This window comes from Sitophilus oryzae, unplaced genomic scaffold (assembly GCF_002938485.1).
Source record: "Sitophilus oryzae breed Bouriz unplaced genomic scaffold, Soryzae_2.0 scaffold_577_pilon_pilon, whole genome shotgun sequence".
Lineage (NCBI taxonomy): Eukaryota > Metazoa > Arthropoda > Insecta > Coleoptera > Curculionidae > Sitophilus > Sitophilus oryzae.
In genome coordinates, this window is record NW_022147170.1 from 495,869 (window position 1) to 523,731 (window position 27,863).

The 27,863-nt window shown below is 31.7% G+C and overlaps 1 protein-coding gene across 1 annotated transcript; it reads left to right on the plus strand.

Annotated features, from left to right (window-relative positions):
* LOC115887572 (glycine-rich cell wall structural protein 1.8-like) lies at window positions 1-27,517 on the plus strand. The gene is made up of 3 exons (XM_030907031.1): window positions 1-327; window positions 24,113-24,350; window positions 27,311-27,517. The coding sequence occupies exons 1-3, from the start codon at window positions 304-306 to the stop codon at window positions 27,484-27,486; spliced, it is 438 nt and encodes a 145-aa protein (XP_030762891.1). The 5' UTR covers window positions 1-303; the 3' UTR covers window positions 27,487-27,517.
* The last annotated feature ends 346 nt before the right edge of the window (window positions 27,518-27,863 follow it).

The window sequence follows — 27,863 nt, forward strand, 5'->3', positions numbered from 1 at the left end:
ACCTGTACGTGTTTGCAGCGATCAAACGCTGCTGTATAGTTTTTTCTCCTGCTACGTTTTTTATATAAACAAATCTTAATGTTTACCCCGAGACTCGTTCTGAATTCTAATTAAAGTTAACGAATTTTCCAACAATAAAGAGAGTGACGAGTCATGATGGACCTGCTGTTCGCGCCGGGCGACCGTATCCTTGACATCTGAATCTGCAGGAGTCTGAGAGTGGGAACATAATATTAAGTAAGAGTAGCTCAGATTGCGAAATTGTTTTGCGGTGTCTGTGTGTTACCGGTCTAGGAGTTCGGTATGATTGGAACAACTATAGCAAAGGTACATTTTAACTTTTTTTGATTCTCTGTGGTTTTATAGAGTAGAATGGTTTTTAAAAATTTACTCTCACGAATTACTCAAAACTCATCTTTAATAAGTGCAAATATTTTCAGGGCTGGTATCTCGATAAAATAAAAAATATATTTTCTCTTTACGGTTTTTCAAATAAATCCAAAATAACAGTGTTATTTTACTTTGAAAATTTCCAAAAAAAATATTTTTTTAAGCTAGTGACACCAAAAATGAAGTTTTACGTATCTATTAACGTCCCTAAAGTGTATCTTTTTTGGCCGCTTTTTTTACTTTACGGTCGCTTTTGCAAACAAAGTCATTATGAGGGCAGCCTACTAGACACATTTAATTTACTTATTTGAAGAACCATTGTTACTGAAAATGAAAAAAAATGAAATGTTTGTTAACAATGTCATGTCTAAAAGTGGTATTACTTTTTCAAAATGTAATAAATGTACATTTAACACAATAATTAATAGCAAATAGTGCCCTAATTTATTAACTTCTTTATAACCCAACTTCTGTTTATAATACTGTAAATAATTCTGTACACATCTTTGTTACTTAATAATACACTTTTCATTTGGTTAACAAAAATTTGAATCTAATCTTCCAGTTTCCTTTTTATTTAGAAACAAAATTGTTAAAAAAAATTGTTACCTACTTCAAAAGACACTCGCTTAAAAAATTTTGTGTGTACCTCGACTGTATGATCTTTTTTGTCCTCACCTGAAATTTGCTTAGCCTCGGCCACGCCTCGGCCGCAACCCCTTTCAAATTCGGCCAAAAAAGATCAACTTTACAGCCTTGGTACACAAATAACTATTTTGCTAAAATTTTGAGAACCACAGGATCTTTTCTGGATTTTCCTTTTTGTAAATGTTATCTGCTACCTATATTGCCAAATTATCAAAAAAAACTCATAATTGTTTAACTAAAAACTATGAAAATTTCTAAAATTTAAAAAAAAATTCTAAATTTTCAAAAAAAAATTCGCAAAAAATAACACATAATCGTGTTTGTGGGGTCGAAATATATCTACTACCCTTAACAATATTTGCGCTTATTTAAGACTCACCCTGTATAAAAGAGGTATTTACAAAATTCGACATATTTTTTATTACGTAAATTACCCAGCAGTGGCTGGTAGAATTTCAATGTACAGTATCTCCCGTTTTGGACATACCATACCAAATTTTATTGATTTATATAGGCTTTACCAGAAATATTTTTTAATTATTACAAACAATTTGAAAATTTGCGTTTTTTTTTCATTTTTGTAAAGTGCATCACGAGCGCAACTTTTTTCAAATCAAAAATTAATATTGTTTGAATCTTTTTTAAATTTTTCTCATATTTTATCGAAAAAATTAAATATTGCCAAGAGAATCAAAGTGACTGAAATTTATACCTTTTTTAATTTTCTGCCCAAATAAATAAAATAATAAAGTGTTATAGGTATTTTCAAAGCGGTTCTTTTTTATTATTTATTATTTTTCCATATTATATTATTTTTATTTGTTGGTAGTTAATCTAGGAATGGTTTCAATTCTAAAAATTGTATGGGCTGGCTATTGTGGCTTTAATCTGAACATGTTAGCGATCAACTTCAATATTAATATGACAACAAACAATATTAATATGATTTTTTCATGACAGTAACATTAGAGAAAGAAAACTATATTTTATAGGTGTTTATGAAGACCAAAAGGAAAGGCATGATTTCATTTCTAAAATTGCTATAAATCGTTACTGTCTTTTTCAAAGTCGAATTGTAATATTTTTATTACTATTATTATATTTTTATTAAGCTTATTGAGTTCAACCAAAAAACAAACAATCGGGAAAAACGCGCCTTGATTAAAAAGTATATTTGATATCAAATAAATTTTTAGTTACGTAATCGAGGGCGCAATTTTTAAACTCATTGTTACCAACCTTGAACATATTCGGCGCCGCGCCGCGCCGGGTTGACAACTGGAATTTAAATTTCGCGCCGGGGATTCAGGCGGTAGCTCTGCTGTAAAAAACGTCAAGTTGCTACATTTATTTATTTATTTCGTATATAATAGTGTTGTGATACTTTAAACCTAGAAATGTTTACTAACAGACCTTGCAGTCGAACATTGTTCTTTTTAGAACCTCTTTTAGTGGAAAGTGTACAAGATACCTTAATAGCCGTAAAAACTCATCGCAACTTTATTAGAATATTTTGAACAGAAAAGCGGTAGTAATGGCCCTTTATATGTTCCTTAAGTGCTGTTAAGAAGATGAGTTTTGTTGATGTAAATAATAGCTGTTTATACAGGGCTGCGCACCTCATTCGCCTCGGTTGATTATAAGAAAATGAAAAGATATAGAAACAAAACATTTTATGAATATATGTAGGAAGACAATGTGCATAATTTAAAATTATTGTGAAGTGTACAGGGTGGGTCAAATTCGACGCTTTTAAATGGAAACACCCTTTTCTATAGGAGATAGACAAAAACTAATATTGGTGTCTGGAGCTCAATTTTTGTCGAAAACATGATGGTGAAAACCGCATATCGATATCTGTTGCCGTTTCGGAGTTACGGGGTGTTTTTCAAAAATATGCATTTTTAACAAATCGGTGTAACTTTTTTGCTATGGAAAATATTTCCCAAGCACCTTTTTACGTAGAATTTAATGGTTTAAGTATAATTTTTTTAAAATTAATAATTTAAGAATTATCAACAGAAAATTTGATTTTTTATATGGGACACCCTGTATATTTTTAATTTGTTGAAAAGAATTTAAAATTACCTTTCCAAAAACATAACACGCTTGATATATTGCTCGATTCTTCTTCGAGATATAGAGTATATAAAAATTCGCCCGCTTTAAATAAGTAGGCTTTGAACAGCACCAGCTGTAATGCAAAAAAATTCTAGCTGTGAGCATCAATTAAAACGAAAATAATATTTGCTATGAGAGATGCAGAATTTTATAACAATTTAAAATATATTTAACCATCATCAACATATTTAAACCAGATCTAATAACAATAAAAATAAATAGCAAACCAAGACATGCGATTTTGCTACAGGTGCAAAAATTTTCTGATAACTTCAGCGTTCAGAGGCGGCGCGTCGTCTAGCTGGAAAAATTTTCGAGTTCCATTAAGGGCATATCATCAATAAGGGGTCCAAAGCCTACTAGTTAAAAGTGGCGAACTTCTTCAAAAATTCTGTATTTCGAAGGGGATTATAACAAAATATCAAGTGTGCTTTGTTTTAAATTCTTTTCAATTAATTAAAAATATAGAGGGTGTTCCAAATAAAAAATCAAATTTTCTGTTGATAACTCTTAAATTATTAATTTTAAAAAAAATATACTTAAACCATTAAATTCTACGTAAAAAGGTGCTTTGGAAATGTTTTCATAGAAATTCAAAATTTTCCATGGTAAAAAAGTTACAGCGATTTGTTAAAAATGCACATTTTTGAAAACACCCCCTAACTCCCAGACGGTAACAGATATTGATGTGCGGTTTTCACCATCATGTTTTTGATGAAAATTGAGCTCCAGACACCGATATTAGTTTTCGTCTATCTCCTAAAGAAAAGGATGTTTCCATTTAAAAGCGTCGAATTTGACCCACCCTGTACAGGGTGTGTCAGAACTAAGATCTATACCAAAGTTATATTTTTTCTTATGGAACACCCGGTATTTTATTTTATTTTTGGGTTCTTTGTCATAAAATAAGGCATTTATTATAAGGGTTTAATATGTTTAAAGCTTTGGTTTTTGGGATATTTAAAGATATTTAAATATGCATGATATTATAAAAAAGTTTGTCAACACCTTGTACATTACTTTTCAAAATTAATTTTGTGCTGACTTCCAAGCCAGAAAAATAAACTCCACTGAAAAATTTGATTGCTCCCTTTAATGTATACAGGGCATCAAAAAGAGCTGGTCTATTTTAAATATTTATTTTACATAAAAACTTCGTTATTTCAAATGCAATACTATGTATTTTTTTAAATAAGTCGAAGCAGATTTAAATGCTCTTTCAAACTATATTAGGGTTTCCTATACCTATCTGGCTCAGATTTTGAATAAAAAGCGATTTTTCAATAAAATTGTAATCAAGATGGCTGGTGTCGCCATGGCAATTTTCTAGTGACGCTATTTTCAAAATCGACATTAGTTTATGGACTTTATTTAAATATATAACAGGTTATTTTTATTTAATTTACCTACAATAATGCTAAAGTAAGTATTTATTATTTTATCAAGAAAAATGAAGCTGTATCTGCTGGCGGAAGGAATAGATAATATGTTATTAGTGATTTTATTTTGTGACGACAATTGCTTCTTAGCCTCAAAGGTTTATGCACAAAGATATCCAAATAGCAATTTTCTTGACAAGCGTTTCTTTGAAAAAATACTTTTCCTATTTCGCAGAGCTGATAGTGTGGTGTATGAAAAACTTATTAGGCAGAAACCTGTCTTTGGAAGTGAAGAAAATGAATTTGCCTTAATTGGTTCTTTTTGTAGAAAATCCAATATATCTACAAGTCATTGTAATATAAATCAAAGAACTATTTGTGTATTTTTCTTGATAAAATAATAAATACTTACTTATTAAACTATTGTAGGTAAATTAAATAAAAGTAAACTAAAAAAAAACCTAAATTTAAATAAAGTCAATAAACTAATGTCGATTTTGAAAATAGCTACTAACTGTCACTAGCAAATTGCCATGGCGACACGAGCCATCTTGATTACCATTTTATTGAAAAATCGTTTTTTATTCAAAATCTGAACCAGATAGGTATAGGAACCCCTAATATAGTTTGAAAGAGCATTTAAATCTGCTTCGACATATTTTAAAAAATACGTAGTGTGGCATTTGAAATAACGAACTTTTTAGGTAAAATAAATATTTAAAATAGACCAGCACTTTTTGATACCCCTGTATACATTTAAGGAAACAATCAATTTTTTTAGTAAAGTTTATTTCTCTGGCTTCAAAGTCAGCACAAGAATTAATTTTGAAAAGTAATATACAGGGTGTTGACAAACATTTTTATTATAGCGTGCATATTTAAATATTTTTAAATATCTCAAAAACCAAAGCATTTAAACATATTAAACGCTTATAATAAATGCCTTATTTTATGCCAAAGAATCCAAAAATAAAATAAAATACCGGGGGTTTCATAAGAAAAAATATAACTTTGGTATGGATCTTAGTTCTGACACACACTGTACATTTCAAAATAATTTTAAATTATGCACATTGCCTGTCTACATATACCCATAAAATATTTTGTTTCTACATCTTTCCGTTTTCATATAATCAACTGAGGCGAATGAGGTGCGCCACCCTGTATTTATAATTAATTTATTTTTGTTTCCTAAAATATTTTGATTAAAAGAAAATATGTAAAAGTGGGCAGCGCTGTGCCGGTCTTGACCACGTGACTAAAAGTTTATTTGATATGAACTATAGTTTTAAATTTCTTACTTTATTAGACCATTTGACAGCGTGTTTCAAACTTTCGCTAAAATAACTACATTTTGTTTTTCGTCGTATACATATAGACAGATGGGGACTTTAAGTTTAAATTTAAAAATATGCTAAAAAGTCAAATAATCGAGCTACCAACTGTTTACAAAATCATCAAAATTGGCCAACTAGAACAAACATATATTGAAATTTAAAATACCTGAAAATTAATATTTTTGTGCCTGTCACCAGTCAGTGTATATGGAGACAATAAAAATTCGAAGATCTTTTAGTCGCTACTGAATCATTGTCTTCTACATTTAACGTACTTGGACTAAAATGTTTAATAATTAGTTTTTGAAATGCGATAACAATCATCAAGCAATTCTTTTTAAAAAGTTATCAAAAAGTTAGTCAAAACTCATTATTCTAAAAAACAAATTTCTCTTGTTCATTTAGAATACTCCTCCAATCAATCATTCTTATTTGGACGTAAAACATTTCGTCTTAAATTTAATTTCGAATCTCCCGTAAAGTCCTGTCTACACATAACGTTTTACCTGCCAATCGTACTCCTTCAGTCAAAACGTAATAAAACCTTGTCTCATTTACCTACACTGGAAGAAATATAACTAAACTTATACCGTGTGGTGCATCGGAACGCGGGACAGAAAATCCCATGTAAATTTTGGAAAGGTCAAATACTATCTCCCCAGATGATTTTATGCAAAAATTGTATTAGACTTTTTTGAAGAGGCGTTAAAAGTCTTGTCTAGGCGTTAAAAGGCGTTGTCGTCTTGTCGAATTTTGTTTTATTTGAAATAGGCATCTAAAAGTTATTTGCAAAAATGTACCTTCAAATTACTAAAAATTTATTTATTACTATAATTACTATAATTACTATAATTACCAGCAAAGCTACAAAATACCAGCAAAAATATGATTTTGTCATTGCCAAATTCGAATCTTCTGTGGTTTGAAAAAGGTGGTTAATTTTTTTCCGAATTGGAACGATCATCTACAAAAGAATTAGTTGAACTGAGAATAGTATTCGCGGTGTATGACTTGTTTGCTGTTCATTGCTCGTTCACTCACAGCAGGGGCGGATACAGGAATTTATTTTAGGGAGGGCGGGATTTATTTTTAGCCCCCCCCCCATTTTTTGAGCCATATTTTTAACTCAAAAGCTTAATATTTAACCCAATTTATAGATTATAGGGGGGGGGGCTTGGCCCCATGCCCCCCTCCCTCTGTATCCGCCACTGACTCGCAGGTCTCGTTCATATATATACCACATACATCCACAGTAATTCAAGGGATAATCGAAATATTTGTATCACAAGGAACTTTGTTAAACTATACTAATTAATAAAATGTTTACATAATTCCCCATTCACAGCCAAACAATACCCCAAATGATTGTGAAAGTCACGCCTCACAATACAAAAATGTTAAGGAGAAAATCTTTAGCATTCCACAGAGGTGTGGTTTTCAATCCATCTAAATTTCTGTATTTAATATGCCCATAAAGATAGTTTTTGAGTGTGCTCCACAGGAGGAAATCGTTCGGCGAAAGATTCTGTGATCTTTTCCTACTGTATCCCCAATAAACGGGAGGCAATGCTTTTTTTCCTTCAACATGAAGGAATATTCAAGTTATTGTTATTTTCTTCCTGCTCCAGTTATTTTTTTCTTCACACTTTCATGTGCTTAGTACCTTAGTGCCTTTAGTTTGAAACCCCCGGTTTATTTTTTAAACTGTTCTGAGTTTAAACTATTCTTTAAAAATTTATTCGGTATAGGCTTTTCAGAGACTGAGCTGCGGACATATCTAACATAGCGGGAATACTTACTATTTCCAGCAAAATGCCGTTTAAGCATTGTAACTTTTTCAGAAGTTGCAAAATTCATATTTATGTTATACAAAATTACTCTGTTTGGTACCTTCAATTTTTTGTAAACAAAATATGACATCGAATTTGACAATGACACAATCACATTTTTGCTGGTATTTTAATTGTAGTTGTCGTTCTCTGGGCCGTATTATAAATTTTACTAATTTCAAGGTCGATTTTTGCAAATAACTTTTAAATGACTATTCCAAATGAAACGAAATTCTCCATTAAAGTACAACTTTAACACCTTAACATTAAAGTACAACTTTAACACCTCTTCAAAAAAGTCTAATATATCTTTTGCATAAAATCATTTGGGTAGATAATATTTGACCTTTTCAAAATTTATACATAGTATTTCCTATGTCCCGCGTTCAAATGCACCACACAGTATGTATATGTTACGGTTAAGGTCCAATACCCGGTTAATGTCGACATTACCCGGTTAATCTCGAGAATAACACAGAACAAAACAACCAAAAGGAAAACCAAACCCAAACATTAACTTGTTAATGTCGACATTAACCGGATATCGGATTTTAACCGTAACATAAAATATATACCATATGATCGAATAAGAACTGAAATGAAGATCGCTGTCATTTTATATGTAAAATTATATGGGAAATGTCATCGATTGTCATTTCATAGCCATCTCTGACGCCGTTTTTATTCGATCATACGGTACAGCATGTTTAATAAGAGACTTAAAAATCTAATATTTTTGCATAGTTCCTTAAAATAATTTCGTTTCACAAAATTGTTTAGAGCAATTCAATGATAAACGATACTATATTCACAATAATTGTGAGCTTATTACTTATTATTAGATTTGCTTGTTAACGAATTAAATGTAAACCATAAATAACACAGAATAAAAAAAAACGGCGTCAAAGACGGTTGGCGAATAATAATTTTCGATGATAATTTTGGCGAGGTCAATCTCTTGACTTCATTTACTTAAAATTGACATAAAACTTTTAAAAAATTACTAATTATACAGTATGTCCCCGGATGGTCTTTACAAGAAGAAAAACTTTTATATTATTGACAACAAAACCAAACCAAATCCAGCCGTCTTTGACTCAATTTTTCACTAAATACAATGCTATAATTGATAAAACCACAGGTAAAACTTCCAATGTATATGCTAGTTCTTAATCCGTCTTATTTGACAAGTAAAACGATACGTGTAGACGGGGCTTAGAGGGACAACTATACCTCGAGAATTGCTTTTCCTAGACGTTCTTCCGTTTTACCTGACAGTTAAACCGTTATGTGTAGACAGAGCTTAAGAGCACAAATCATCAGTAGTCCACGGGCCAAATATTAATGTTCTTGGTAGATTTCAGATAAAAGCCAAACCCATTTAACTATCTTCCCGTAAATTTATATTAACTTTAATAATAAAACTCGCCTTAGAGGCGACATAATAACTTTAATAGTGTATATACCGGCGCGTTCGAAACTTTAGATTATACTTTATTTAAATAAAGTACTATATAAACAAAATTAGTATCTAGTTCCCACCGAGGAGAAATTTACTGGCGCGCATTTTAATTTATTGGAAGAAAACTTGTTTCCGAAATGGCGCGGAAAGTTTAAAATACTCGTCTTCTCGTACAAAGTGCTTTTTAGCAAACCGTGAGTGTGGTCTTGCCGAAATTTATTCGCTAGAAAAACGATCATAATCTTATGTTTTGTTTTATGTTCTTGCAAACTGAGGAAGTAAGTCTGAATTGTGGCTTTAAAATACTTACATTGCCTTTGTTTACTTTTTTTACTGTTTTTATAAAGGAAAATAATAAAGAAAATGAATATACCTATTAAAAGAGGAGTATAATGATATCCATGTATTCATGCGTTAGAGATGGAACTGACATCATGAACCCCCATTTTGACAGTTCTGTTTAATGTTTCAATTGACACATTTGAATTTGATTTAAAATTTTGCGGTTTTGTTGAAATTTTCGTTGAGTTTACTTTAGGTTATTTATTATTTATTCTACAATTGTTTTTATTTAGAGGTAGTAAATCTGGAGTGATATTTTTTTGTGTCAGAACTTAAATTAATAGTGACATTATTCATTATTGTGAATTCCAGAAAAAAACTGCAAAAGTCGAGATGTAGAATGTAGAGAAAGGAGGGTTAATCAAATCACAGTCTCTACTACTACTACTACTACAGCCATTACTCGCTGACGAGTATTTGACATGCATCAGAAGATGGTTACGCAAGGCGTTTCCTTTCATGAGCTTTTCTGTGACTGAAAAGCCCGATACGTGATGTTATCACTCTTTCGCACTCCGGCATTCAAAAATCTCATTACTTTGTTGCCTCTTTACTTTTTGGTTGTCGTTGTTAACTCAGTTTACAATTCTTCTCCATTGCGTTCTATGGTACGCTGCTTCCCCCCACTGATTCTGCAATGCTTAAAAGAGATAAGCTCTTTTAAGCTTTCATGGAAAACATCCTTGTATCTTTTGAGTTGTCCACCCGGTTTCCTCTTACCCTCTACAAGCTCACCGTAAAGAAGAAATTTCGGTAGGCAGTTTTCTTGCATCCTGCATACCTACGTAGCCAGCCCATCACAGTCTCAGGGCTTTGACAAAAGCCATTATCTGAGACGGTTTTACAGACGTTAGTTCTCCATCTCCGATATCACTCATAACAAAAGGCACGAATGGTTGTCATCTCGATGCACTTCGTGGTGGGATGTTAATTTTTGTTAATTTTTTCTTCGAAAAAATGATGATAAAACAGTTTTTTGAACCTTTGGCACAAAAACATTTCAAATTTTTAATTTTAGTCTAATAGCTATTTAGTCAACATGTTTAATTTATGTCAAAGATGACAGGTATTGATAATTTCGTTTTCAAATGTCTTGAAAACCATTACTTGTAGCGAATTTTACCAAGATACCTTTTTACGTAAGAAACTTCGTAAATGTGTATTTTTTACTCAGTAGTATTACACAGGTACGGACGAAAAGTTATTACTCTTCAAACCAGTTAAAAATATATAGTTGGCGCCCTCTACAATTAGGTGTCATATTGACATCAAAATCAATTTTCTCATGACAAAAACTCCCAGACACCAAGTTTCATCCAACTTTACTTCAAAAATCGAAATAAAAATGAAACATCTACAACTTTGTATCTCAGAACCTAAGCATTTTAGGACATACATTTATATACGAACTTTTTTACTTATTTTTATCTGCAGAATATGCTGCCAAACTTTCCGGAATACAGTTCGTACCACCCTGTATAATGAGAATGAGGTTTTGTTTCACAATAGTTTTTTAAAAACTTGTTTTGGAAAAATAGTTATGCTAGGTCAGTATTAAAGTAATTAACATATCTATTATTTTTTAATTTATCTTTTCAATAATAAATTAAAAATTTGATGGTCGCTGAACCTATACCTAGTGTCTCAGAAATGATGATATATTAAGGTTAAATTATATTAAAGTTAAATTAATTAAAGTTAATTATATTAAAGTTAAATTAACAAAAAAAAAATGTCAGTTTTATTAAATTATTTCCATTACTATTAAATACGTATTAAACTTGACCTTTAAGAGTATTTATTGAACCTAAATGTTATAATGAGGCAAATACCGTATGATCGAAAAAAAAACGGTGTCCAAGACGGCAGGGGAACGATAATCGATGATAATTTTGGCGAGGTGAATCTCGAGACGTTAACGAGAGACGTTATTTACTAAAAATTGACATAAAACTTGGCAAAATTAACGCTAATTATAAAAATATTAAGAAATGATAGAATATTAACACACACAAATCTATTTCTATAAAATTATTTTTTCTGAAATTTTAAACTAAGTACACCATTTAAAAACAATTTTACTACTCAATACAAAATTAAGTTACAAAATTCTTAAGGCCAAGTGACAGTCGTAACCACCATTAAAAAATAAAGAGTACGTGCCAAGTAATGACGTCTAGGGCTTGACCTCGCCAAAATTATCATCGATGGCCAATCCCAGCCGTCTTTGACGCCGCTTTTTTTCGTTCATGTGGAACTTGCTGGCTCAAAACAACTTTCCAAAATAAAAGCACCTCTTTATGTTCTTTAAAACAACAAAATGGTTTAAAAAAAAATATGTCGCTTTAAGTACTGTTTATCATACGCTGGACAAACCTCTAAATAATTGCTGTCACTGAGAATGGTGTCAGGAATATCACTGCACAATTGTTAATAAACACTTGTTCATTATTATCTTACGATTTCATTCATGCTAAATATAATATTACTTTAATGACAATAAAGTGACGAGTAAAGAGAACAATTAAATTATTATAAAGCGTCTTGAAATGGTCCATATTTTCAGATAATTCAGCATCATAAACAAGAGAGTAATTGATGCTAAGGGGCTCGTTATGCTTTATCATTATTTACTAAAGTAACGTAATGAAAAATTCGGTTTAATTAAGTCTCCATGGATGAATTTAATTTAGAATACAATGTTCTTAAATAAAAAAAGGAGTACCTATATTAAAAAAATATTGTTTATTCTATTAATAGAGCTGATAAAAAAAGATTCCAGTCATTTGGGATAAAATGGGCATTTATATACAAAAAGATTAAAACATTACCTTTCCATTATCTTTGTACTGCAACATCTTCCTAATAGTTAACATTTAACCCAGCGTCTATACAGGGTGAGTCTTCAATAATTGCCCTTTCTTATGAGTTGTAGGTGTAGGTACCTATATTTTCATCACGTCTATGAGTATTTGTTTTATTTTTATTTTTAGAAAATATGTTCGTATGATACTTTTTTATACCTAGATACTGTCTACTTTTTCGTATTTGTTTTGAATTACCCTGTATATCACAAAGGAAGGAAATTCATCGATTAAAAAATTACATCAAAAGTAATGATAATAGAAAAAATTGCAAATTGATCGTGATCAGTTCATTTCGCTCTTAAAAATTAACCAAAGCATGTATTGGCATATGATCCAAAAAACAAAATATACTCAGAAGACATCGTTATGACCGTAAAACTATATTTTAGGAAAATTTACACACGAAATTATTGCAAAGGGTGTTTTAAAATTAGGATAAAAAAACAACCCCTCGATTAACCCTGTATAATATTTAGTAATTGGCATATTGGTTTATAAAAAACTGAGTTTACGGATTAAAGTTGATATATAGTTGCTATACAGTTTGCTAAAAAAATTCATGAAAATAGGGCTAAAAATAACAAAAAAAAAACACTTTAACTTTTACTTTTACTTTTTTTTTTTTAGTCCGTTGCTTTTTTTGCATCTGAGTGAGTGTATATTTTGGCCAAAATTACAGTTTTGTGTAAAACTGACTGAATGATCCCGTCAAATTTTTAGCTAGTCCTCGGTCTCAAATTCTTAGTTTTTCATCTGCACACAAGGTTTTACTTGATATGTTTTGACTGAACAGTAAGACTGACAGGTAAAACGTTATGTATAATCGGGGCAATGTTTTCATTAGTTCGATATTTTTACTATAAATAATTAAAATACAAAGAATTAAATTAATATATTTCCATAAATGGCAAGTTCTAACCATATTTATAGAAATTTGTAATTTTGTGGCGAGTTAATTTTGTACGGCACAAATATTACTATTGCAATTATACCGATGACAAAATAATATCAATTGCTAGCTACAACAATGCCACAAGCCACAAACAAAAGCATTTGTATAATTTTATAGAATCTATTTCTAATATGTTTTGACTATTATTAAAACTAAATTTCTTAATCATTAGAAGTCTAAATAGATTTCAAAAATAAAAAAAAAATAATTGTTTGTTTCTGAGAAAATCGTGATTTATCTAGACATCTTAATTATTCTACGACCAACTATTATGTAGGGATTTTTCACAAATTGAAATTTCTCAGGGGCATCTATGGGGATTCCCCTCTCATGATGTCATTGAATCCTCATTTAACTGTTCTGTTGTTATTGTATTATACTATTTTGGAATTTTTACGTTTGGTTTAGTCATATGTTAATATGAAATATGTAAATAATAAGACAATATTTGACCAGACAATGTTTTCAAATATAGGTACATATTTTTGAGAATGCAGTAAATATTGTTCTTGATATTGACATTAACTTTAAAAAGGCCTTGAGTTTAACATAAGCACAAACAGAGACCATTATTGACATACAAAGGACTTTTTACATAAAAACGTTTGAATATCAGAAACCAAGCAAAGAAGAAATATAACAAAGCGTCCTGAAGTTTAATGTAAGAACATTTGTTTTTTAAGCTTTTGAGAGACCGAAAACATTTACCATAATACTTTTTACAACAAGAATTATTGTTTTAATTTCCAATTACTATGTGGTGTTTCTTTTTTTCTTCAGTAAACATAGGCATAGGCAGTTTCTTAGCAAATTAGTATTTTCAGTAATACTTAAACACAGAACGTCAATGATATAGAATAGACATATCTGCTAAAAACTAACGTGTTCTTGATAACTGCATTTATATATTTTAAATACGTTACTTTTGTCATCTTTCTTTGCCTGGACCCAATCTCCTATCCCTGTACCCTTTACCAACTTGTACAGGTCCTTTATAGAATAAGAGCTTAGTTCCTCCGGTTCTAGCCTATAACTTTCCCACATAAAAAGTGTAAATAAATAAATAAATGCCTTTATTGTCAAAAAATGTTTCAATTTGTAGACAAAGGTAAACTAACAAACAAAGTAAAAAACAAGGTACACAAATAAACAAACAAAAGATAATACAAAACATTATACAAATAATATTGTCAGTCTTATTGTTAAAATAAACATTTATAAATGTTTATAATGTCAAAGAACAAAAAATAAAAATAATATTCAAAAATATTTAGCTAGTTTATAGTAAAATATCAATGACTTCTAAATAAATTCATTTCGATGTCATTAGTAAATATAGCAATAGCAAACATTAGACCAGTGTTTACAAGATCAAATTTGATTTTCAAAATATAATTCATTTACGGCGTAGAAAGCCTTGTCTAGTAAATAAGTATAATAAATAAGAGTTCAATGCTTTGCGAAATGAAAAAAATGATGTTATGGATTTGATTTCAAATGGCAGGTGATTCTGCATTTTTTTCGAGTTGTATAATATTGAACTTTTAACTAACTCTGAGCGTGGGGTAGGTAGATAAAGATCTTGCTCCGCGTTCCTGAGTGGATAAGTGTGAGATGGCCTTTCTTGAGAAGCTGATACATGTTTACGTATTAGGCAAACGGATTCAAATATAAATAAGGAAGGAAGAGTCAATATTTTTATTTTTTTAAAAAGTCCCGGCAATGAGTTCTGCTGTATAATCCCAGTGAATATCGAACAGCTCTCTTCTGGAGCCTGAAAATGCGGTCAAATTGAGTCGCACAACACATACCCCAGAATGGAAGGGCATACCTGAGGTGCGACTCAAAAAGTGCATAATAAACAGTTTTAGCCACTGACAAGTTAAGCTCCTTAGAAACAGACCTTAATGCAAAACAGGCAGAGCTCAATTTTTCCGACAAAGCTTCCATATGTATGTCCCATTTCAGAGAATTGTCCACAACAAGCCCTAAGAATTTTACAGATTTGACGACGTCAATGGTGGTGTTGTTAAGTACAAAAAGCTGCAACGAGTTTTTATACGACAAAGCTTTAGTTTTAGAAATGTTGAAACTTAGGAGGTTCGAATTGCACCAAGATTTAATGGTGATTAAGTCATTTGATATAATCCTATGAAGTGCCGTGATGTCCTTGTTGCTCCAACTGATGCTAGTGTCATCCGCAAAAAGACATATTTTGCCACTGATGTTTATGTTAGCAATGTCGTTAATAAAAAGAAGAAACAAAATAGGGCTTAGTACTGAGCCTTGTGGTACTCCACATTCTATTGGCTTGCTAGAAGACAACGTGGTATCCACCCTCACAAGTTGACTTCTGTTGCTCAGATATGACTTAAACCATTCGAGAGATGATCCCCTGAACCCATAGTGCTGCAGTTTATTAATTAAGATCTTATGATTTACACAATCGAACGCCTTAGAAAAATCACAGAAAATTGTTGCTGTAGAATGATGGTTGTTTAGGCTGGAGTAAACTTTATTAAGGAGGGAAAACATAGTGTCATTTGTGGATTGTTGCTTAGAAATCCAAATTGATATTCAGTAAGTATTTTGTACTTAAACAGAAAAGATACCAGCCTTCTTTTAACCAATCTTTCTATGATCTTAGATAGCGTTGGAAGGAGTGCAATTGGGCGATAGTTAGAAGCTTCATCTTTGTCTCCTCCTTTATGCAGAGGAATAATTATTGCCGTCTTAAGACATTTTGGAACGACATGTTTATTAAAGTTGTTAGGTGATTCAAAGTGCTCTCTGGCAGATTCGAAAACATTTTTAAAGTTAGCCCGTCGGTCCCAGAAGAGGATTTATTTTTGATGGTATTTTTGGTTTTTGTAGTATAATTTATGGGTTTTTGTAGCTTGCGATCCAGAGCCTCGCAGTGATATATTATGTGCTCCTCTGTTTCAGGATCTTTATCGCAGAGTCTGCAGCAAAGATTGATATAGAGTGAGCTTATTCAAATAGCATTTTATAGCCATATTTCATTCTGATGTTGTTGCAATACGCACTTTATTCCTGCTAGGCATTAGCCGTTCCTTTGTGGTTTTAGATTTAAATCTCCTTGCTTGAATGTCTTGCTATTCCTGTGCCTCTGTCTGTTTCTTCAATGGGTATTCTGCTTTTCCCTGATCCAGAGTTTTACTGCACAACGGGTTATACATTTATTACATTTATTGTATTCCCACTACTGACTCTAGACAAAGATAAGGTTCCGATTATCCTTACCTTGCTAGTTCATCTCCTTTTTCTTTGCCTTGGATGCCGCTGTGGCCCAGCACCCACAATAATTTAATTATGTTCCTTTCTGCCATAGCTCCTTATGTTCCTTTCTGCCGTCCTCCCAGACGAGTCTCGACGATACCTTTCGGCTCATAAGTGCCGCCTGACTAGCTGATTATATATTGATGAACATACTTAAGCGAGTTCTACTGTTATTTTCTCTTATGTATTGTAGAATGGCAAATATTTCTGCCTAGAATTTCTGCCTTCACATTGGTCTTTTTTTAAATACTCCAGCTCATGTTTCGTCAGCAGTCTTTGACGTATCTGTATATCAGGTTAGTCCGTCTTGAAGGAATGTTGTATCAGTCCACATTTCTCGAGCCATTCTATTCACCTGGAATGATTTGTAGTAATAATAAAGAGGAGTCATTTGGTCTGAACTTATTTGGAGTAAGATAGAATCCCCCATTTTTAGAGGTCCTGTTTCTGTCCTATTCCCCAAAGACTGTTGTCGATACTGTTGTCGATAGAGTCCCATTCTTTTCTCCGCCTGGATCCCTATGTAAAGGGCAGAAGATCCAAAAACGCCTCCATTGATGCAGTGGGCGGTGAGTTTATTATCTATTATGCTCAGACAAGCAAGTCGTTGCACCTTGCTGAGGCTGAGCAGTATTGTTTGTTGAATTACCTTAGGCCACCATGTAGACTGTAAAATGTTCAGGAAGGGGGTTAATCACCGCGACCTTACATAACTACTGTTTGTTCCCCTTTCTTGAGTTATAAAAATTTATAACTCATCATACAGTCTCAGGGCTTTGACGAAAGCCAATATCTGAGACAGCCCCACAGAGCCATACAAAATTTATGGCACGAATGGTTGTCATCTTGGCGCACTCAGTGATGAAGTATTCTGGTGTTTCCCTGTTTCCCCACAAAATCTGCATTCGCCGTTGTTTCTCAGCTTCAATCTACTGAGCTGTTCATTGAGGAGACAGTGTCTTTCTAAAAATCCCGTGACCATCCGAAGATTGTTCTTACTTAAATCAAGGAAAATCTTTGATTTTTCTTGGTCGTTAGTTCTGAGAAATTTTTTTGAATGTCTTAGATCGTTGGAGGATGCCCATTCCAGGTTAAGGATGGAGTCTCCCAGGTTCTTGAGTCCCGCTTTAAGTTGGTTTCCACTTGGAAAGCAGAACGGTTCTGGTCCAGTTAGTGATGTGTTCGTTCCTTTTCTACCTAAATCGTTTGCTTTTTCATTGTCTTCTATCCCATAGTAATCGCGCGGGCACCCGGAGGAGGAGAATCTTATTTTCTTTGCCTAATTTGTTCAGCTTCTCTGGGCATTCTTTGATCAACTTTTAATTGATTGTTACTGAGACGATCGCTTTTAGTGCTGCTTGACTATCGGATAAGATGACTATTTCCAGTTTTCGATGGTTTTCCTATCTGAGATAAATTGTATGCATCTTTCGATAGCGTAGATTTCTGCCTGAAAGACGCTGGGGTAAGTGCCCATTGGTTCGGAGTGTTTAAGCCACCATACCAAGGATGCATATGTTACTGAAGCCTCACTACCCCTGTGTATAGCTAGTGCATCGTTTGTGGTCTGATTTTTTTTCCTGAAATCGTTTGATTACTGCTAGTGTAGTCTGCTTTAAATTAGTTTGAAAAAGGAAACGATTCTTATTAATTGTTTAATGATTAGGCAATTTCAAAATAATAGAACTCAAAGATTTCTTATAGTTCCAAGAATAATAAATTATTTTGTTTATATTGTGATGATCAATATCTATTTAACGATTTGCTAATGGTCAGTCATGGTAAAATTGAAAACGTGCTTCTATATACAAATTACCAAATAAGTTAATTGGTACCATTGAAGATGGGCAGAATTAAAATATAATTACTGAAATTAGTGACGTTACGGCAATAAAACGAAGAATGAATGACATCACGAGGAAAATCCTAAACCCTGAATTTTTATTCGTGTTGAATTCCTAGATGGGACGAAGATTTATCAATTATAATTAATGTATGTAATTAAAAAGATAATTCACGTCTAACTAGGTGTGTTGAATTGCAATAACTATAATTCAATTATTTTATTATTATTTATGTCTAATTCCAATGGAGATTTAATCTTTAGTGGAATATTTCATGTTGTTTGAGTTAACATAAATAATTAATTAAATACATAAAAACATTTTAATGGTATTTTGTCATGCCCGAGAGGGTTTGTTTGTTATTTTCTTCAGGATGTTTCTTTATTGTTATTATTAAAAAAATCTTTATTGTTTAAAACAGTGTGTTATTCCCCTAGATCATATACCGGGTGCGTCTCAAAAGTGGCTCACCCCCTATAACTTTTTTATTTTTTCAGATAAAAAAACGAGATTTGGTCAGTATATGATGACATATATTAAGATTGATTTACGTATTTAATTGTTTTCGGTCACTTTCTGTTTCACCGGAAATGACTACAAATTTTGATTTTTAAATAGCATCCTCGGTATTTTTGTATTTTATTCGATAGAAAATAACACTCTGAATAGAATGACATATCGTATGTCAAATTTTTGACGTTTTCGCATATGGTTTATTTTAAATTATAACTTGCGGTTCGTAACGAAAATTTCACTTGTAATATACCAAGTGTGTGGTATCAAATTATTCGCCAAAAAAATCTTTTTCCAAATATGCTAATGAGCCACCCCCGTTCCATTTGAAAAAATTGAGATAAGATTGGGGCATTTTTTAACCAGCCAGGACAAGACCCTAAAAACATTAGATAATCAAATCTATTTTTCCAAGGCTCCTTGATTAAGAATTATATAGTGTTTTTAACATAGCAATGGCACTCTAGATTGAGATTTAAAATACGATTTTTTATTAAGCGAGAATGTCAAAAGTTGACATATGATACGTCATTCTATTCAGAGTGACATTTTCTATCGAATAAAGTAAAAATATATCGGGAGTACCATTTAAAAATCAAAAGTGTAGTCATTTACGGTGAAACAGGATGTGACCAAAAACAATTGAATAAGTCAATCAATCCCAATTTATGTCATATACTAACATACCAAATCTCGTTTTTTATCTAAAAAAATAAAAAAGTTATAGGGGTGAGCCACTTTTGAGACGCACCCGGTATACACACGTGAATAAATCAACACCATAAGTTTAGCATTAGAAAATATGTCTCCAACATCACGCCATTTTCAAACCTTCTTTATTGCACTTATGAAACGTTCAATAGGTTTGTCTTTTCCGAGGACCTTACTTTGCGCATGCGCCATTAAAAGTTGCACGTATTTCTATTTCTTTTTTTTAAAGGTTTAGAAAGTACAAATTATACATTGTTATGGAAACGAACTTTTCATTGTCATCATATTGTCATAAACATATGTCATAATATGGTCATAATCTTATTTCCATTGTGTAACGACGCTTGTTTTTTGCGTTTTTTATTTTAAAAATTGTATTAATTACTCTTTTATCGACCGCTTTTATATAGCCAAGGATGCAAGTGTGTTCAGTGAGAATTTTAAGTTTAAGTTAAGCGAATTCTAAGTTTGGGCAACTATATTTCAATTTTTTTGTCGTTGGACTTTCTAAATACCCGTAAAAATGACTAGAAAGTGTTTGGTGTGTGGAAGTTTTAATATAAAGGTCCCCCATTATCTTTTAATAGGCAACTAAAGTATTCAGTTGTTCTTTTATTTATATTAAACCACATGGATACTTTCTGGTTAGATTTCCTAAGAATATTGATGTTCGTACGAAGTGACTAAAATGTATTTTTTATATCATTGAATTTTTGTGACAGTAAACATTCAATTTATTGTTCAAATATACGCATTTACAAATTAAATTTTTAAAATTAATGTTTAAATTTGGCGCGTGGACGATAGGTCCTCGACAAGGATAGATAGAGTAGAAGCACCACGTGTGCAACAAAAAAAGAAGATAAACGGAAGTCGTTAATATGTTTGCGACAGTTTCCCCCAATTTGCCCACAATTAGTGCGACAAACTGAAAGGGGTTGTAGAGGGCATCAAACCAAGTAATTTGAGTATAGGAACCCACGTCCGGTATTATTAAAATGAGCGGAAGGAACTTGACTGGACGTGCACTAAGGTACCAACACGGACTGCACGCCCTACTATCAACAGCGAACAGGCGTGTGCATTTGTGTCTTCAACAGAATGGACGGCTTTGAGCAGTTTTTGTAAATGTTTTGAATAAATAATGCAACTTGAAATTTACGTTTCACTCCACCTTTCTGCCAAAACGGCACATTTCCGGATATGGGTTCCTAACTCAAATGACTTGTTTTGATGCCCTCTAGAACCCCTTTCAGTTTGTCGCACTAATTGTTGGATGGACTAGAACGTATAAGTACCGTATGATCGAAAAAAATAACGGCGTCCAGTTGGCTTGGAAATTACGATCGATGACATTTCCCATATAATTTTACATATGAAATGACAGCGATCTTCATTTCATAGCCATCGCTGACGCCGTTTTTATTCGATCATATACGTTATATATGATCTAGGGTTATTCCAGCTATCTTGACAGATCTACTGTAATCTAAAGGGTGATCCGAATTATAATCGGAAACAGGCGCGGATACAAGAACTTATTTTAAGGGGGGCCCAAATTTTGGACTTAAACAAGTAGTACTTCGACTTAAACGGTAAAGAGAAAATATGTTTCTTTTATCGAGATCTATCAACCCTAAAAATATTTGCTCTTACTTAAGACTCACCCTGTATTATAGGTGAACATTGGTATCCGTATTTTTTTTTATATGAGAAATTTGATTTCGATGTTAATATGACTCCTACTTGGAGGGGGCACCATCTACATGTTTTTTAACTCTTTTGAATAATATCTTTTCGTCCATACCCGTATTATATTACTGACAGAAAAAAATCTGCATTTCCAGCGTTTCTCTTGAGGGGACCAAACCAAACCAAATCACTAGCAACCGTTTTCAAGATATTTTAAATCGAAATAATCAATACATGTCATCATTGATAAAAAAATAAACATATTATACCGGGTGTGTCTCAAAAGTGGCTCACCCCTATAACTTTTTTATTTTTCCAGTTAAAAAACGAGATTTGGTATGTTAGTATATGACATAAATTAGGATTGATTTACGTATTAAAATGTTTTTGGTCACTTCCTGTTTTACCTGAAATGACTACAGCTTTTGATTTTTAAATGGCAACCTAGATATGTTTTTACTTTATTCAATAGAAAATAACACTCTGAATAAAATGACATATCATATGTCAACTTTTGACATTTCGCATATGGTTTATTTGAAATTATAACTTGCGGTTCGTAACGAAAATTTGACTCGAAATACCAAGTGTGTGGTATCAAATTATTTGTAAAAAAAAAGCTTTTTCGATATACGCTAATTCCCCTCGTTCCATTTGAAAAAATTGAGATATGATCAAAAATACGATTTGTGCATTTTCTAACTGGTCAGGACAAGACACTAAAAATATTAGACGATCAAATCTATTTTTCCAAGGCTCCTTGATTAAGAATTAGTGTTTTTAACATAGCCATGGCGCTCTAGATTGAATTTTAAAATACGATTTTTTATTAAGCGAGAATGTCAAAAGTTGACATATGATATGTCATTCTATTCAGAACGTCATTTTCTATCGAATAAAGTAAAAAAAATACCGAGGGTGCCATTTAAATATCAAAAGCTGTAGTCATTTCCGGTGAAACAGGAAGTGACCAAAAACAATTGAATACGTCAATCAATCCTAATTTATATGTCATATACTAAATATCGCAAATCTCGTATTTGTATCTGAAAAAATAAAAAACTTATAGTGGTGAGCCACTTTTGAGACGCACCCGGTATAACTAGCTAGTAATTATACTGATAATAAATTTTTGTGCCAAATGTTCGACAAAAAATGTTTTTTTATAAGAATTTACATATGATTAATTTTGTACAAACCAGATGTATACAGAAAATTAATAGGTTGCCACTTTTCCTAATCATAATAATTACAATATTAACGTCCTAATATCTGATATCTTTTGTAATTATAATGTGTTGGAGATCAAAAATATTGCATATTTATTTAATGAATGAAAATAATATTTAATTACATGCAATTATTATTTATCTATATCGTAATACAAGATAAAAAAACTATATTTTTTTGTTTACTCTTTAATATAATAAGATACAAGACAATTACCACTTGAGATGAAAAACTTTTATATCTGTAGTGTTGTAGCCAGTCACGTACATACTTTTTTTGAGTTAAATTACATTACAACAATACTATAAAATACTTTATGTTTTTTTAATACAGCTTGATTGCCATTATAATAACAAAAAATAACCAGGAGCTGACTTCACAATTTATTTTTAATATTCTTCTACCAAGTTCTAAAATATTCAATTGATGAGAGAATAAAAACAAATATTCGAAATAAAAATACTAAATATGAATAAATGTCGTACAATGACATACAATTGCATTTTGTATTTAGGAGATCATAAGATTTTAACAAAGTAAATAGGGAAAATCCAGATCTACAGGGTGGTCCGAACTGTATTCCGGAAACTTCGGCAGCATAATATTCTTTATTCGATAAAAATAAGTAAAAAAGTTTGTACAAATGTATGTCCTAAAATGCTTAGTTCCGTAGATACAGGGTGTAGAAGTTTCATTTTTATTTCGATGTTTTTCAAATAATTTCTGAAGTAACGTTAATATTTGGATGAAATTTGATGTCTAGGAGTTTTTTGATATGAGAAATTTGATTTTGATGTCAATATAATTCCTACTTGTAGAGGGCACCAACTACATATTTTTAAGTGGTTTGAAGAGTAATAATTTTTCGTCCTTACCTGTACAAAAGAGCTGATTAAAAAAATATGCATTTACGCCGTTTTTTACGCAAAAAAAGTCTCTTGCTAATAATCGCTACGAGTAATGGTTCTCGAGATATTTCGAATTGAAATTATCAATACCCCCCTGTCATCATTGACATAAATTAAACATGCGTTTATTAAATACCGTATGATCGAGAAAAAACGGCGTCAGCGATGGCTATGGAATGAAGATCGCTGTCATTTTATATGTAAATTTATATGGGAAATGTCATTGATGTTCATTTCCCAGCCAACTGGACGCCGTTTTTTTTTTCGATCATACGGTAGTTATCACACTGAAATAATTAATTTGAAATATTTTTGTGTCAAAAGTTCAACAGAAACTGTTTTATCATCATTTTTCGAAGAAAAATGTATAATTAATTTAAAAAAAAAATAAAAAGTTCCCCAATTTATCATTTGAGTCAAATAACTATCTACTCGACATGTTTATTTTTGGCCAATAATAATTTTTTATAACTGTATTATTCTTAACTCAATGTTTTCAAATAAAACGAAGGTGGCTCGTTAGCATATTTAGAAAAAGCATGGAGAAAGTATGTTTGTAAACTATTATAACTTTTTTTTTGTTTCAGGCTGTGATATTCCTCGTACTAGCCCTTGCCCTGACATCTGTCTCGGGCAGTCCGACCTTGTTCAAGAAATTTGGAGGTTACGGAGGTGGCTACGGTGGAGGCTACGGTGGAGGTTACGGAGGAGGTTACGGAGGGGGATATAGCGGAGGTCATGGTGGAGGATACTATTCAAGGCCGGCTACTGTGATAGTGGTCAAAAAGGTGTATAGCAGCGGATATGGAGGAGGACACTCGGGAGGTTAGATTTATTTCATCATTTTATCAGGTTTTTTTAAATAAATAATTTCTTCAAGAGTACTAACTTTTAAGCGATTCTACTCTGATGTAAATAAAATTATACAGGATGTCGCAAAAATAATAAGTACAAGTATTTTAACTGGTAGTATATAGTTTAACCCCAGAAACACGCCCATGGTTTTTTCGCGAAAATATTTTGAAAATTCGAATTTTTTGGAATTTTGTTTTAGTTTTTAGTTAAAAACATAATTTCTTGATAATATGGCAACATAGGTATTAGATTAAATTTACAAGAAATAAAATCCAGAAAAGATCCAGTGGTTCTCAAAATTTTTGGCCAAAAATCATTTTTATTAGAAATTTTCAAAGTAAAATAACTCCGTTATTTTGGACTTATTTGAAAAACGATAAAGAGAAAATATGTTTCTTTTATCGAGATCTACAACCCCTTAAAATACTTGCACTTATTTCTGGGACACCCTGTATAGATCAGTTGCGTTACGTGGAGATCCAAAAGCATTCTACAATTCAAATTTTATATGAGTACTGATAATGTCTCCAACCTCCAACAGTAGATACAATAATTGTATCCAAAACATACATAATAAGCGGTTTAAAAGATATTTATTATTTAAAAAAAAATAGCTTTCGTCCAAACAGCATGAAATAAACTTTTGTACGTCATTTGTCTGCAATTAACTTTTACAGTATTCGCCTTCGAAATGCTGGACTCTAAAACATCTCACCTGTACTCATATAATAAACATCTCACTCATACTGTAATTGTTGTGTGATTTACCGGACTTATAACGCATATATCTATACTATAAGTTTTTCTAAAAGTTTTTACGTTTATTATTTTTATTATACAGGGTGAGTCTTAAATAAGGGCAAATATTTTCTGGACTGGTAGATCTCTATAAAAGAAATATATTATTATGTTCTCGTTACCGTTTTTCAAAGTCCAAAATAACCAAGTTATTCAGTTTGAAAATAAAAAAAAAATAGTATAGTGTTTTATTAGGAGTAAAAATGACACTTTTTGTGGCGAGGCTGTAGGTTTGACATTCAGCCGAGGCACAAAAAGTTATAGTTACTCCAAATAGAACATGCTATTTTTTCAAACGCCACCAAATAAATTTTTAAACAATTTCAAACGTTCCAAATAATATAAACATATTTAAAAGTCATACCTTGTATATTATACAGGGTGGTCCAAACTGTATTCCGGAAACTTCGGCAGCATATATTACTGATAAAAATAAGTAAAAAAGTTCATATAAATGTATGTCCTAAAATGCTTAGTTTCTTAGATACAGGGTGTAGAAGTTTCATTTTTATTTCGATTTTTTAAAAATAATTTCTGAAGTAACGTCAATATTTGCATAAAAATTGGTGTCTGGGAGTTTTTTGATATGAGAAATTTGATTTTGATGTCAATATGACTCCTATTTGTAAGGGGCGCCACCTACATGTGTTTTAACTGTTTTGAAGAGTAATAACTTTTTGTCCGTACCTGTATAAAATTACTGAGTGAAAAAATATACATTTCCGTGATTTTCTACGTAAAAAATGTCTCTTGGTAAAAATCGCTACGAGCAACCGTTTTCAAGATATTTACAATGGAAATAGTCAATACTTGTCATTATTGACTAAAAATAAACATGTTGAGTAGATAGTTATCTGATTGAAATGAGAAATTTGGGAACTTTTTATTTTTTTAAACTAATCATAAATTTTTCTTCGAAAAAATGATGATAGACCAGTTTCTGTTGAACATTTGGCACAAAAACATATCAAATTTATGATTTTAGTTTAATAACTAATTAGTCAACATGTTTAATTTATGTCAATGACAGGTTTTTTGTAATTTCGATTCCAAATATCTCGAGAACCATTACTCGTAGCGATTTTTACCAAGAGACCTTTTTTACGTAAAAAATGTCGCAAATGTATATTTTTTAACTAGCTAATTTTATACAGGTACGAACGAAAAGTTATTAAACGAGTTAAAAAATACGTAGGTGGCGCCCTCTACAAGTCGGAACCATAATGGTATCGAAATCAAATTTCTCAGGTCAAAAACCTCCCAGACACCAATTTTTATCCAAATATTATTAACACTTATTTAGACTTTAGAAATTATTTGGAAAAAATCGAAATAAAAATGAAACTTCTACACCCTGTATCTCCGAGACTAAGCCTTTTAGGACATACATTTATATGAACTTTTTTACTTATTTTTATCTGCAGAACATGCTGCCGAAGTTTCCGGAATACAGTTCGGACCACCCTGTATATCGAGAAACTATGGTCACACTCGTTGAATTTGACACTTTATGTCTGCATGCGTGTATGTTTAATAATATATTTTCGTACTTTTATGCTTAGGCGTAAAAGTGCTTTACTTTTTTGCCTAGACTTTTATATTGTCAATCACGTAGAAAAATTAAAATTTTATAACGTTTGAAAAAAAAATATTTATTTTAAAAAATGTTGAGAGCCACCGGATTCTTTTTTTTGTATTTGCATTAGAGGTCATCACTGATTTGCATCCCTTTTATTGTCGTACCTATCGTCTTTGGTCGTATCCATAGAGTAAAGCCGTAACCATGGTAATCAGAGATTAAGAAATTATACCGTGGGAAAATTTTCGGTGCAGAGGCAGTCCTAAAAAGTTTTTTAAAATATACAGGAAAATTTAAAAGTAAATGCACGATTTTCAATGTGTGAACAAAAAAACTCATAGACGTGTTTCTGGGGTCGAAATATACCACCCCAAAAATATTTCTACTTATTTAAGACTCACCCCTGTATAATATATTTTCTTTACTATTACTTCTTTTTTTTGTTAGTTAAGTTTTTGACTTACGTCACCGCTGTTGAAGAAATTTAGAAGATATTTCATTTTTCTAGGTATTATAAGATGTAAGGAATTTATCACCGTTTTAAATGTTTTAGGTTACGGAGGACATTACGGAGGCGGTCATGGAGGAGGTTTAGGTTATGGACGTGGTGGGGGTTACGGAGGTGGGGGCGGAGGAGGAGGTGGCGGTGGAGGTGGCGGAGGAGGTGGAGGCGGATTTGGAGGAGGCTTTGGTTTTGGAGGTGGATATGGCGGAGGCTGGGGAAAATAATATATGTACTTTAGTATGTAAGAAGAAATTTATCTGTAAATAAAGATTTTTTGTACTAAAAATTGAATTTTATTTTACATACCGGGTGTTTCTCAAAAGTGGCTCACCCCTATAACTTTTTTAAATTTTTAGATAAAACAACGATATTTGGTATGTTAGCATATGACATAAATTGGGATTGATTGACGCATTCAATTGTTTTCGGTTGCGTCCTGTTACACCAAAAATGACTACAACTTTTGATTTTTAAATGACACTCTCTGTATTTTTTACTCCATTTGATAGAAAATGACATTCTGAATAGAATGACATATGTCAAGTTTTGACATTTTCAACTAAAAAGAAGTATCAGTTTAAATTTTAATTTCGAGTGCCAT